The 12519-nt window shown below is 36.5% G+C and overlaps 1 protein-coding gene across 1 annotated transcript in view; it reads left to right on the forward strand.

Annotated features, from left to right (window-relative positions):
* The first annotated feature begins 654 nt into the window (after nucleotides 1-654).
* Nucleotides 655-12519, forward strand: part of LOC138710422 (uncharacterized) — a 77270-nt gene continuing 65405 nt past the window's right edge. The window contains exons 1-2 of the mRNA XM_069841308.1: nucleotides 655-843; nucleotides 9481-9565. Of these exons, the coding sequence (XP_069697409.1) occupies nucleotides 803-843; nucleotides 9481-9565 (126 nt within the window). The 5' untranslated portion in view covers nucleotides 655-802. The remainder of the gene's footprint in view (nucleotides 844-9480; nucleotides 9566-12519) is intronic.

The raw sequence follows: 12519 nt of genomic DNA on the forward strand, positions 1-12519 counted from the left end.
ACTTGGGGGATTTAGTGAAAAAATGTTTTCAGAACACAGGAAGTGTGATAGTAGGAGGAAGAAGAATGAAGTGCATAAGATTTGTTATTGATATGGCATTGTTAGCAGAAGAGGAGACGATACTAAGGGATATGCTACAGGAGCTAAATGACAGCTGTGAGGAGTATGGAATGAAGATAAATGCCAAGACGATGAGCATATGAGACAGTATAGCAAGTGGACAGCTTCAAATACGTACTTGGGATGTATTATAGTACTCTCAGGTGAAACGTCAACATTTCAGCTGCAATACCAACGCAAAAAAAAAAATTGTGCGTTACTTTCCGATCCACACACACACACACACACTTTTTTTTTCTTTTACTTATAAATTGAATTTAGCGACTTTGAGGTGATAATTGTTGGCAACATTGACTATAAAATTCCGATAGGCTGGTAGCACTGGATAGAGGTTATTTGAAGCCAAACAAGACGCAGGTTGATCGAAATCAAAAGCAGTATTTCGTATTCCATTTAACAAAATGGCATCAGAAAGTGATTTATTTGAAGGTGAATAAATATGTTTTCCTCTATTTAAATTGTAATTAATTTAAGGATTACTTTTTTTGTGTATATCTTTTTTTATTATGTACCTTGTTTCAGCCGTACGAGAAAATTTACATAAGAGTGGAAAATTAAATGAAATAAAAGCGGAACTGAGGGCAGAGATAATGAAGGTCTTCGACACATCTAATTCAATCGCGATGCCAGAAATGTCGCGTGAAACATTCATAATTAATGAATTGATTCGAGAATTTTTGTCATGGAATGGTTATCAATATACAGCTTCAGTTTTAGTTGCAGGTAGGATGATTTTTTTCTAAGTTTGAATGATTTTGAGGTTAAGTTTTCCCAGTAATTTATTTCTGTGGCTTATTTTACGACGCTGTATCAACAACTCAGGTTATTTAGCTTCTGAATGAAAGTGATAATGACTGTGAAATCGAGTCCGGGTTCCAGTCAGATTAGCTTTGGTTTGTCGGGCTTTTGGTATGCCAACCAAAAAAACGTATAATATGGAAGACACGACAAAAACCTCAATACACTGAATCTAACCTGTCATTGATGTCCATCTTATTGATTGCCGTTTTCTACCGAGTTACCCTAAACTGTCACTGATACTCGATGATGTCCGCCGTATTGACTAACGTTTTCTACTGAATTACCAAGTTTCTTTATGAGTTAGATGGGTTAAATGAGGGAATAGCTAAGTGACATTAAGTCGAGATATGTGACAAAGTTAGTGGGTTAGTTAAAGGGATTATTTAAGTGATATGGGGCCGAGGAATTGTGAGATGGGGAGGTCTGTCTTGGCCATCTAGACCTGTCTTGTCCATCTTCACACGACTTGTAAAATCTCGGGGAAACTAGCGCACAATTAATTCTGGTGATTTCGGAAGTGAAAATCCGCCATTACAATACGTTATTAGGAATGGGAAAGGATCGTTTGTAACAAGGTTAGAGAAGGTTTGATGAGGGATTAGCTAAGTGATAGATGAAGGTCTGAGAAGGTATATGACAGACAAGTAGCCCAGGAGTCTGTGACAGCGGTACATAGAAAATGAACGACAGTTGGCACTACAAGTCAGTAAGATTATTGAAATTCCAGCAACTCGAAAGCTCCATGTTTTCATTCGTTCAAAATGTGGAACAGAAGTTTATGTTAAGTTATTATCCTTTACCTCATTATCAACTAGTTACCTAGTCATCCCTCATGGAGAGATAGCTACCAGATTATGATTAACTGAATGGTTTTGTAATTTCTATATAGGCCTAGGCCTACAGTGACAGATGGTGGTTGAGCTATGTTTTAGGGAAAAATAGAGATGAAAGTGAAGCAGAAGTTAAATTTCTTCCCCCCCATCAGAACCTTCTCATTCTTTTAATCAGCCTCAACACCTGATGTGCTCTGGATACTTCTACTGATGTAATTTGCAAAGTGAATCTTAAATGCCAACTTGTCGGACTAACTTAATGCTCTGTCTGAAGATCAAAAGAAGAAAATTGCTGAGGTCATGAAGTACTTCTTATACTAGACAGAAGACAATAGACTTGAGTTAGCAGCAACCACCATCTTCAGCATATCAATTGAATACTAAGTCTAGAGTCGGGCAAACAGCCTCTTACTCCTGCTCGTTCTCGTAGGCGAGACTAGCTGGCTGATAATGCCAGTTCCGAGAATCGTATTCTCGAGATTGGCACTCTCGGGAATGAGGAATACCGGGTCCCAGCCTGTTATCGCACGGCCGACTTATCGTTATGAAATGCGTACACTGACTGCCGGCTTAATTGCCGCTCATCACTGCAATTCGTGACTCTTTCTGAAATATTAATGTTCATGAAGTAATTTAAGAAGGCACAGCAGTGTGGTATGCAATAATACAGCACATTATGATTGTCGACATTCTTACAGAAGTCACACTATTTTAATGAACTATTTATTGCCTTTCCGGAGAAGCAAAATAATGCAGCACTTTTAGCCGTTACCTAATCCTAAGCTAGTCTAAAACAATAAGTTATGGTTGGAGCTATGATATACTTTCTCGCTATCAGCATTTTGTTGACATTCCATATTTAATCATTCGATAGTGTTTTGTATACGCTATAGTAATGGATATCACACGACTGTGTTATTATTATATTGCGCGTTCACATCTGGATGTTTCGTTGTAATGCAAGGGCATCTTCATCAACATGGGTAATTATTGCGCTGTGTAAGGACGAAATAAAATAATGCTTATTTATATTATTATAAAGGAGCAAAGGCTCTGACAAAAGATATTTTTGTTTTCCAACTGATAAAATGCTGAATGTGAAATGGAAACACTTTTGCAAGGGGAAGGACAGAATTACGAAATAGAGTAGATCCTTTCACAAGTTGATCATAATTACTTACAAATGCGTTTTAAGGAACCCGGAGGTTCATTGCCGCTCTCACATAAGCCCGCCATCGGTCTCTATCCTGAGCAAGATTAATTCAGTCTCTACCATCATATCCATTTTTATATTAGCTTCCCATCTACGTCTCTGCCTCTCCAAACGTCCTTTCCCTCCGGCCATCCAACTAACACTCTATATCCATTTCTGGATTCGCCCATACATGCTAGATGTTCTGCCCATTTCAAACCTCTGAATTTAATATTCCTAATTATGTCAGGTGAAGAGTACAATGCGTGCAGTTCTACGTTGTGCAACTTCCTCCATTCTCCATCCCTCTTAGCCCCAAATATCTTCCTAAGAATCTTATTCTCGAACACCCTTAACCTCTGTTCCTCAAAGTGAGAGTCTAAATTTCACAACCATACAGAACAATCGGTAATATAACTGTTTTATAAATTCTAACTTTCAAGTTTTTTGAGAGCAGGCTGGATGACAAAAGCTTCTCAACCGAATAATAACAGGCATTTCCCCCCCCCCCCCCATATTTATTCTGCGTTTCTTCTTGAGTGTCATTTATATTTGCTTTATCATAACAACAGAGAATAAAAGAGGGTTATTATTATTATTATTATTAGGCCTATTATTATTATTATTATTATTATTAAATTACCTAGTTACTTTACGACGCTTTATGAACTGCTATAGCTATCTAGCATCTGAATGAGATGATAATGCCAGCGAAATGAGTCCAGGGTCCAGTGCCGAAAGTTACCCAGCATTTGTTCTCAATGGGTTGAAGCGAGAAATCTCAGCTAGGTAAAGGCTGGTTCACAATAAACCGGGAACGGAAACGACAACGAGAAATAATGTTAAAATAAATATATTTAAATGTGAACATTCACAATTAACGAGAAGATTGCTGGAGCCCGGAAACGGGAACGTGAAAGTTAATTGTGAATGCTCACATTTAAATGTATTTATTTTAACAATATTTCCGTTATTGTTGTCGTTTTCGTTCTCGGTTTATTGTGAACCAGTCTTAACTTGTCCCAGCCAAGATTCGAACCGGAAGCCGATCGCTTCACAGTCAGGTGTGCTAACCGTTACTCTACAGCGATTATTATTATTATTATTATTATTATTATTATTATTATCATTATTATTATCATTATTATTAGTACTGTTATCATCATTATCGTAATCATTAGGATGATTAAGATTATGATTATCAGGATTATTATGATGGTTATTATTTATTACTGTCTTGTAAGTTATCATTAGGTACCGGTACAAGTATTAGAAATCTGATTAATTCTTAATTTGTTATTCTCGTTTCTATAACATATAGGATAATTATTATAAACCATACAGGCCTATATAATTTTATATTGTAACATGGCTAGAATACAATAATGATTGTTCTGTAACAATAATTTATAACGTGCACACCAATAGAAAGTGTAGTTTTCTATAGTATAGGCTGGTTCACAATAAACCGGGAACGGAAACGAGAACGGAAATAATGTTAAAATAAATGTACAGTATTTAAATGTGAGCATTCAGAATAGTTAATTGTGAATGCTTATCTTTAAATACATTTATTTTAACAATATTTCCGTTCTAGTTCTCGTTGCCGTTTCCGTTTTCGGTTTATTGTGAACCAGCTTTTAATATTTTCATGTTTCATATCGTTGTGTTACAAACTATTTTTTTATTTAGTTGTTATAAAAGATAGCCTAATTACTGTAAAGTGTAAACCATCTTGGACTATACGAGTATAGCCTCATTTTCAACTACCTGTATTAAAATACCATTTAATACCATCCGTACAATAACGAGTTTTCAAGCGTTGAAGGGTTCCGTACAAATTTTTCGGAACAAACGTTTGAGTCATGAGTCCCGCGCTAACAGGTTAACTCGGAGTTATTCGAGAACCAGTAAAAATTTTGAGTTGCCATCACTTTTAAAAGTAATATCCATCCTTTTTCAACATTTCTCTCGCTTTGACCCCCCATCTAACGTGAAAAACAAAAAAGTTTGCCGCTTACCAGCGGTGAAGTCTGAACAGATCAATCTCCATCGAAGTTAATATATATATTTTTTTCACTTTCCAAAAAAGATTTTCAGTTCGATTTGCTTTTCTATGCTTTCCTTAGACATTGAGCTATCAATCCAAAAAATTACAGCGCGATTGATTAAGTATTATAGGAGCTACGACATGATATATATTTAAAGAACCGGGAAGTGTATAAGCCAATGCTTCCTATAGCAGCATGGCCCGAGCGATACTGCTTTCTTATCATTACTACAGTCCCGCATAGACGTCCGAGACTGTCGGGAATGACCTAGTATCGGTAATCTCGGGACCAAGAGAATCTCGTGTTCTCTATCAATGAGTCATTTGGCTACGTTAGGTACTCGCGCACTGGGCGAGACTGCGGTGATTACGCAACCGAGAACGGGCGATAATATGAGGCAGTCTGCCCGACTCTAACTAAGTCTATGTTAATGTTAATATTTTGGGGTAGGTTGATAAAAGGAATGTTTTTTTCTTATAAATTGAATTAATTTCTTTAGTACTCATAGGCCTATACTTAAAATATAACTTATATTAACTAATATCATATTGTTTAAAACTGCTGGTACTAAGTCAGCTAAATTTGTCTAAAGCTATGGACTTGTCAAAGGCTAAATTGGATATGCAGGCTATTTCTCCTTACATGTGAAACTTGCACTCATATCACCTGAGCCTTTTATGATCTCATTATGAAGCTTTGCGAGGTGTAAGATGATAGTATGAAGTAGTTTTGTGAGGTTTTGTGATTCGTATTTCTTTACAATTGGATTGCCATGTTAAGATACAAATGTATGTACATAGACTACTTGGCTTCTAGTCGAGTCATATGTACTGTAAACAAAAGAGAAATTGAGTGCCGACACCAATTTCGGATTAGAATGAGAGTGCAAATTTGCTATGAAAGTGGTGATCAGGTAGAAGGGGTAGGCAGTAGGAAGGGACAGCACATCTCATTTCAAGGTGTTCCCTTAAGACCCGGTTCCACTTACCGAAATCGAAACAAAATATCTGCTGCTGCTCACATCTAGTGGAATTGAACCAAACTGATGCATGTTGCAGTGTAAAATGGATCGCATGATAGCTTTAGCATACCGTAGTTATGTGAAGAAGCAGAAAAAGAATAAGTAAATATTCAAAACAAGAAAAGAAAATACTGGATTTATGATATTTTTCCACTTTATTAGACTGTCTTCTGAGAGATGAAACAAAATTTCGACCTTTTGCGCTTCTTTGGATTTTAATTTTTACCTTATTTTTCCGTTAATTTACTTATTTCGTTCCACAAGCATCATTATTACCGTAGTACTTCTATGTTTTGTCAACAATAGTGGATAATTCTTTATACTGACGATGCCATGAATGCTTGTCATTCCTACTGCTTAATAAAAAATAATCAATCAAACAAGATTTATTTTTTCTTCGTTCATATTATTAAAGTGTAATTTTCCCTATATATACTACTTTAGAAATAACTTTCAGTAAACAAATTGCACTACCAAAAATGTGTACTGCTCATTTGTTTTTCATGAAGGCTTCATAAGAACATAGGATCATACCTGAAACAAGAAGTTCTGTTCTGGCAGTTCTAGCTCATGAATTCTATTCGAGTTGATTCGATGTGCCACTTTCTGCTATCTATCACATACACGCATGCATGCAGAGAGAGGGAGGGAGGGAGATATATTTCTTGAAATCGGTAGCTAGAGTTACCCTCTTGGATTAAAAGAGGAGCATAGACATCCACAAGGAGCTAAATATATACAGTTTAAACACAAAAGTGGGAGAATAAAAAAATCAATATAAAGAAGTAAGAAAACCTACCTAAAATATTATTAAACTATGCAGTAGAACCCCGATTTTCCGTCACCCTATTAACCGATTGGTGGATTATCCGACTGTCTTTCTCTCTATCACTCTTTTTTTAGTATTGCTGGGAAAAAATATGAAGTACTGTGCAACATATTAGTACGAATTTTTTTATGGGGGGTTTTTTTTTTTTTTACAAAGCTTTACCCTTGCACAGTATGATCTACTCTTCGAGTGGTCGTACTGTCTAACTTCTATGCAAAATGTCTTCCACATGTGTCAAAAGTAAACGTGTTGTGCTATGGAAAAAAGTGCAAGTAAGTGAGTGGTTTGGGAAAAGAGAAACTGTGGTTAATCTCGCATCAAAATACGAGATAGGAATTACAATTGTGCCAAATTTAATGAAACAAATGTAAAGTGTATAAAGTATATAAATCTACAACATGAGACTTCTACTATTCCTATCTTTCCATAGACAGCCATTATAAGGAATTTCCTTGGCCATTAAAAACCCATAATTGAAAATCAGACTTAAATTAATTCGGGATGTGTATGATAAGAACTTTCTTGTGTTAAATTCTAACGTACCTTGTTAACATGTTTCGACCTATTTTGGGTCATCTTCAGAAATGGTCGTTGTTGGTCTTGGCGCCTCTTGTTTCCTGTGTGGGTGCGTTCGTAGTGTAGAGTCGAAGAGTGTATGTGTTTTGAAATTGAGTTGTGTGTTGAGAATATAGTTGGGGTGTGTTTTCGTGTGCCTGTATATTTCACATTGTTCTTGTGTGTTGAGCTTCTGGTTTTTTTTGTTGGATGTGCAGTATTTCCATGTCTGTGTTGATGTCTCTGTAGGTGTGGTTGGCATTTGTTATGTGTTCTGCATATGTGGAGGTGTTTTGTAATTTTGTTATTGCTGTGATGTGTTCTTTGTAACGTGTTTGAAATGATCTGCCTGTCTGTCCTATGTAGAAGTTGTTGCAGGTGCCAACCATACCCACAGAGACATCAACACAGACATGGAAATACTGCACATCCAACCAAAAAGCCAGAAACTCAACACACTAGAACAATATGAAATATACAGACACGTGAAAACACACCCCAATGATATTTTCAACACACAACTCAATTACAAAACACATACACTCTTTGACTCTACACTACAAACACACCCTCACAGGAAACAAGAGGCGCCAAGACCAACAATGATCAGTTCTGAAGATGACCCAAAATAGGTCGAAGCATGTTAATAAGGTACGTTAAAATTTAACACAAGAAAGTTCTTATCATACATATTCCGAAGTGATACAGTGTTAAAAGTTGTGTAATCAAGATGTGTTAAATTAATTAATTTCTGAGCTGTTACCTAACAAAACCAGGGGGGAAGTTACGAAATTCTATTATGCACTTAATTTATGAAAACCTTTTATGGCACGGATTATCCAATTTTTTCGATTAACCATTTACTCTGCCCTCTTCATTACCAAGAATAATAGAGGTTCTACTGTACTCAGAGAATACAGAAATATGGGCAGACCGAAAACAAAATGGCAAAACACGTTCAAATGAGGGTGGAACAGGCCATTGGACCTAATCCCTGAGGCGGAGGAAGAAAACAAATCTGTGTCGGTTTTAATGAAATCCATGTTTGTATTCTTTGTCTTACAAATTGTGGGTTACTAAAGCATCTGCCTGTTTCTTTGTGAAGGCTTGTTTGCTATTCTAAAATTGTTTATTTTGTCAAATATTCTGTAAGCCTTTCTTATTGAAATTCATCTTTCTAAAATCTACGTCTTTTATGGTGTGAGTCATGTTAAATTCTGATACTGTAGGCTTACTCTCACTTTCCTTTTAATTGTATTTCATTTTGTTAGTCGGTAATAGGAATGAGAAAGAACAATAGCTATAGTGGAAGCTAAAATATAGTTCTTAATTTTAATGTTAAAGTTTTGCCCTGACTTCATTGTTCAAAATTATCCCTTTGGGAATGTTCATATACAAAAGTATAAATTAAAAAATGTGAATACTATGAAAATAGCTTAAGAATCGAGCATGAAGTGTAATTGTTTCTGCACAGATTATTATAAACTTATGATAGCTTTACAATGAAGATATAAAAGACATATTCAACTTTTTTTGAATGTGCATAAAATAATATCACAAAGAAAAGTAAAACTGGGGAAAGCACGATCCAGTTAATCTTGTTATGTAGGCTTTCACGGCCGGAATCTATAGATCTAGATTCGTTTTTTGGGCTGAGAGGCCGTGGTCTGTTGGTTGATTTTCTACCAGACTTTTCGTCTGCACCTGCGGCAGACATCATCAGTGGAGTGGTATTCGAGATCACAAAACTGTTCTTGGCATACCTGAGGCAACTGCCGAGCAGAGTTTTGTGACCTCGCATACCACTCCACTGATGATGTTAGTACGCCGAGAAGAGTTTTGTGACCTCGAATACCACTCCAATGATGATGTCTACCGTGGTGCAGACGAAACGTCTGGTAGAAAATCAACCAACAGACCATGGCCTCTCAGCCTGAAAAACGAATCTAGATCCACCATCCAGTTGTTAGTCATTGATACCAATATTAATAAAAAATCATACTAGCTGAAACTGTAATAGAAAGAAAGCAAATCTTAATGTTCACATATTTATGTCCTACTCTCGCTTTTCTTTGCAGAATCTGGTATGCCAGTCGAACCTTTAGACAGATCATCCTTAACACGGAGCATAGGAGTAGTAGATACAGAAGGAACATCAAAAATGTAAGTTTTAAAAGAGGAAAACAAAATTTGTTTCCATGAGTTAAACATGATATCTATACTGATAAAAGTATCAATCTCCAGTGGTGTCACTTCTGACATACAATCTTGCATATTATATCTTTTCAACACATCTGTAACACATTTCGTCTGTGATGCAGTGATTGAGTTTTCTACCTATAGTCCACACCTGTGGAGTAACGGTCAGTGCTTCTGGCCGCGAAACCAGGTGGCCCGGGTTCGAATCCCGGTCGGGGCAAGTTACCTGGTTGAGGTTTTTTCCGGGGTTTTCCCTCAACCCAATACGAGCAAATGCTGGGTAACTTTGGGTGCTGGACCCCGGACTCATTTCACCGGCATTATCACCTTCATATCATTCAGACGCTAAATAACCTGAGATGTTGATACAGCGTCGTAAAATAACCCAATAAAATAAAAAATAAATTTCTACCTATAGATCATGCAGAGTCTTGCGAGAGAGAGAAAAAGAGAGAGAGAGAGAGATGTGGCAAGTTCAAGCGCAAGCATGTCATTTCAAAGCACATTCCATCACACCATCTCCAATTTGGACGATGTTTTCTCTGGATATAAATAAGCTGTTTCCTGGAATAATAACTTAATGTATGTTATGTCGTTTTTCTGTTTCCAGCATATATTGGATCCTTAATAACACATCTCCCTTCTGACAAAATAATTATTTTCCTCCAACAAACAAGCATCCTCTAGAAACATTTGAATTTCGTTCACGCAATGCTGTTGTACTAGATCTAAAATATTTGATGCCCTGTATCTCAAATTCAAGATTTGGTAGTTAAGTTCTTGTTCCAGAGGACGTCTCAAATATGAGTAAAGTAACAACAGTGTTGTTATTGGTTCCAGTGGCGTGTGGTGATACATAATCCTGGTGGTGCACAAATATTTATTATCTAACAAGTAACAAAGAGGTACCCACATGAGCTGCATTAACACCAACGCAGTCCCACTATATTTTTCACTGCTTATGATTCATGGAGTCCCTCAGTGTAAAATTCTCCGGAGGTAAAATAGTCCCTCAGTCGGATCTCCGGGTAGGGACTGCACTGAGAATGTCAAGTACTAAAGTAGTTATTTGGAACACCAAAAGTTACACCGTCCAGTCAATCAGAGCCAAGTTTAATATTGAAAAGAACCAAGTAATGAGACAAAGAGGCAAATATAATACCAAAAGGATTGAAATATGTTGTCAGTCCAATGCAGAAGCAAAATCCATTCTCTGTAATATACTAAATATTTATTATGATTATTATTGTTATTATAGTACTAACTACTACATAACTATTAAGACATGTTACGTAGGTATAGACTTACATTATTTTGTTAGTCAAGAAATTACAGTTAATCAGTTTCCTATGTAGGTCCATTAATAGCAAAATAAAGTGTTCAATTTCTATTGTAGCACAGTCACATGCTTTTGTACAAAGTGATCTGTTTCATTTTAGGTTAGCACGACGAATTGCAAATCCTTTTACTTCGTCTCCAATGGGAATGGAATTTTGCCATATGAGATAGGAAATAATTCCTTTGTGCAACAATATTAAAATCAGTTTCAAGATAACATAGATCAATTAGGGGAGAGTCAGGTAGTATCGGACATCAGGTAATATCGGACAGTGAGTTTCTTTCATCTACCACATGATGATAGTACCTGATTGACATGGTTACGTTTCTGTGATGTCGCATACAGAAATGTAACCATATCATTCAGGTACTACCATATGGTGGTAGATGAAAGAAACGCACTGTCCGATATTACCCGATGTCCGATACTACCCAACTCTCCCCTAGACTGTTTTAGACTCTTAGGTGAAGATTGGACCTACATATAGTAGCCTATCTAATAATATATATTTTTAATAATAGAATTGATTTGTTGCATCAATATGTGTGTTTCTTATGCTGCTGCAGCTCTCCTGCCATAACACTGAGCCATAGGCGCCATAGCTAACATTAACTCTTAATGGATTCCTTTCGTGGTTAAGCTTTCTTTTTATACAACAATGCATAAATACTACTATAAAAATGAGTACAATTGCAAAAATCCTGCGGAGAAATTTTACTTACTTCACCTTTCATAAATGAAATAGAATATGTTCACAACCAAGCTCTCAGACTCATTACTGGTGGAATCAAAACAACTCCAATAGATTCTATGAGATTCCTCACTAATATTAACAGCATCAAAATGACAATAAAGAAAAAGCTCTGATTCAATATGAAAAACTTATCAGATTACCAGGAAACAATTGGCATTCATACAGTCCTCTCTGTAGATTGAAAACTCAAAAAAATTTCATATCCATTGTTCAAGGATTAAAACAGAAAATCAATATCCCGAATTTAAAAGAAAACTTACAAATTAAACCAAACCCTTTAGCTCTGTTAAATATACTGGGTGTTCATTTCAAAGTGTGTCATGACGTCACTGTTGTGAGTCAGCTATTTGAAGCGAGTTTCAGCTTTTATGTCAGAGAAGTTGCCTATTAATCAAGGCGTTCAATCTGAACTTGAGAATGTGTATGGTATAACTTGAACGTCGTAGCAACAGATGGCGGTCTGTACGGTCTGTGTGCTACCATAACCTCTTTCGAACTGTGTTTTGCGCGGGCAAGTAGTACACAGGGTATTTGTTATCATCCATTGCATACTGCAACATTCCACAACACGAATCAAATGCTCCGTGTCCATGTTGACCGTCCAAGTTAATGTCAACAAATACGTAAGTAATAGTCTTAATCCTCTCGCCATATCCCAACAGTAAGAAAAAAACTCACCTCAGTACGTGTTTCCAAACAGTTCACATTCCTGCCACTACCGGCGTTACCGTATATATCGGTACGTAATTCCAGAGTCCTGCGTACTTCAGAATGAATGCCGTACTTGCTAGGCAACTTCTCTCGCATTTAGGTAATACACCTCTG

The sequence above is a fragment of the Periplaneta americana genome, chromosome 12, assembly GCF_040183065.1.
Source record: "Periplaneta americana isolate PAMFEO1 chromosome 12, P.americana_PAMFEO1_priV1, whole genome shotgun sequence".
NCBI classification, from domain to species: domain Eukaryota; kingdom Metazoa; phylum Arthropoda; class Insecta; order Blattodea; family Blattidae; genus Periplaneta; species Periplaneta americana.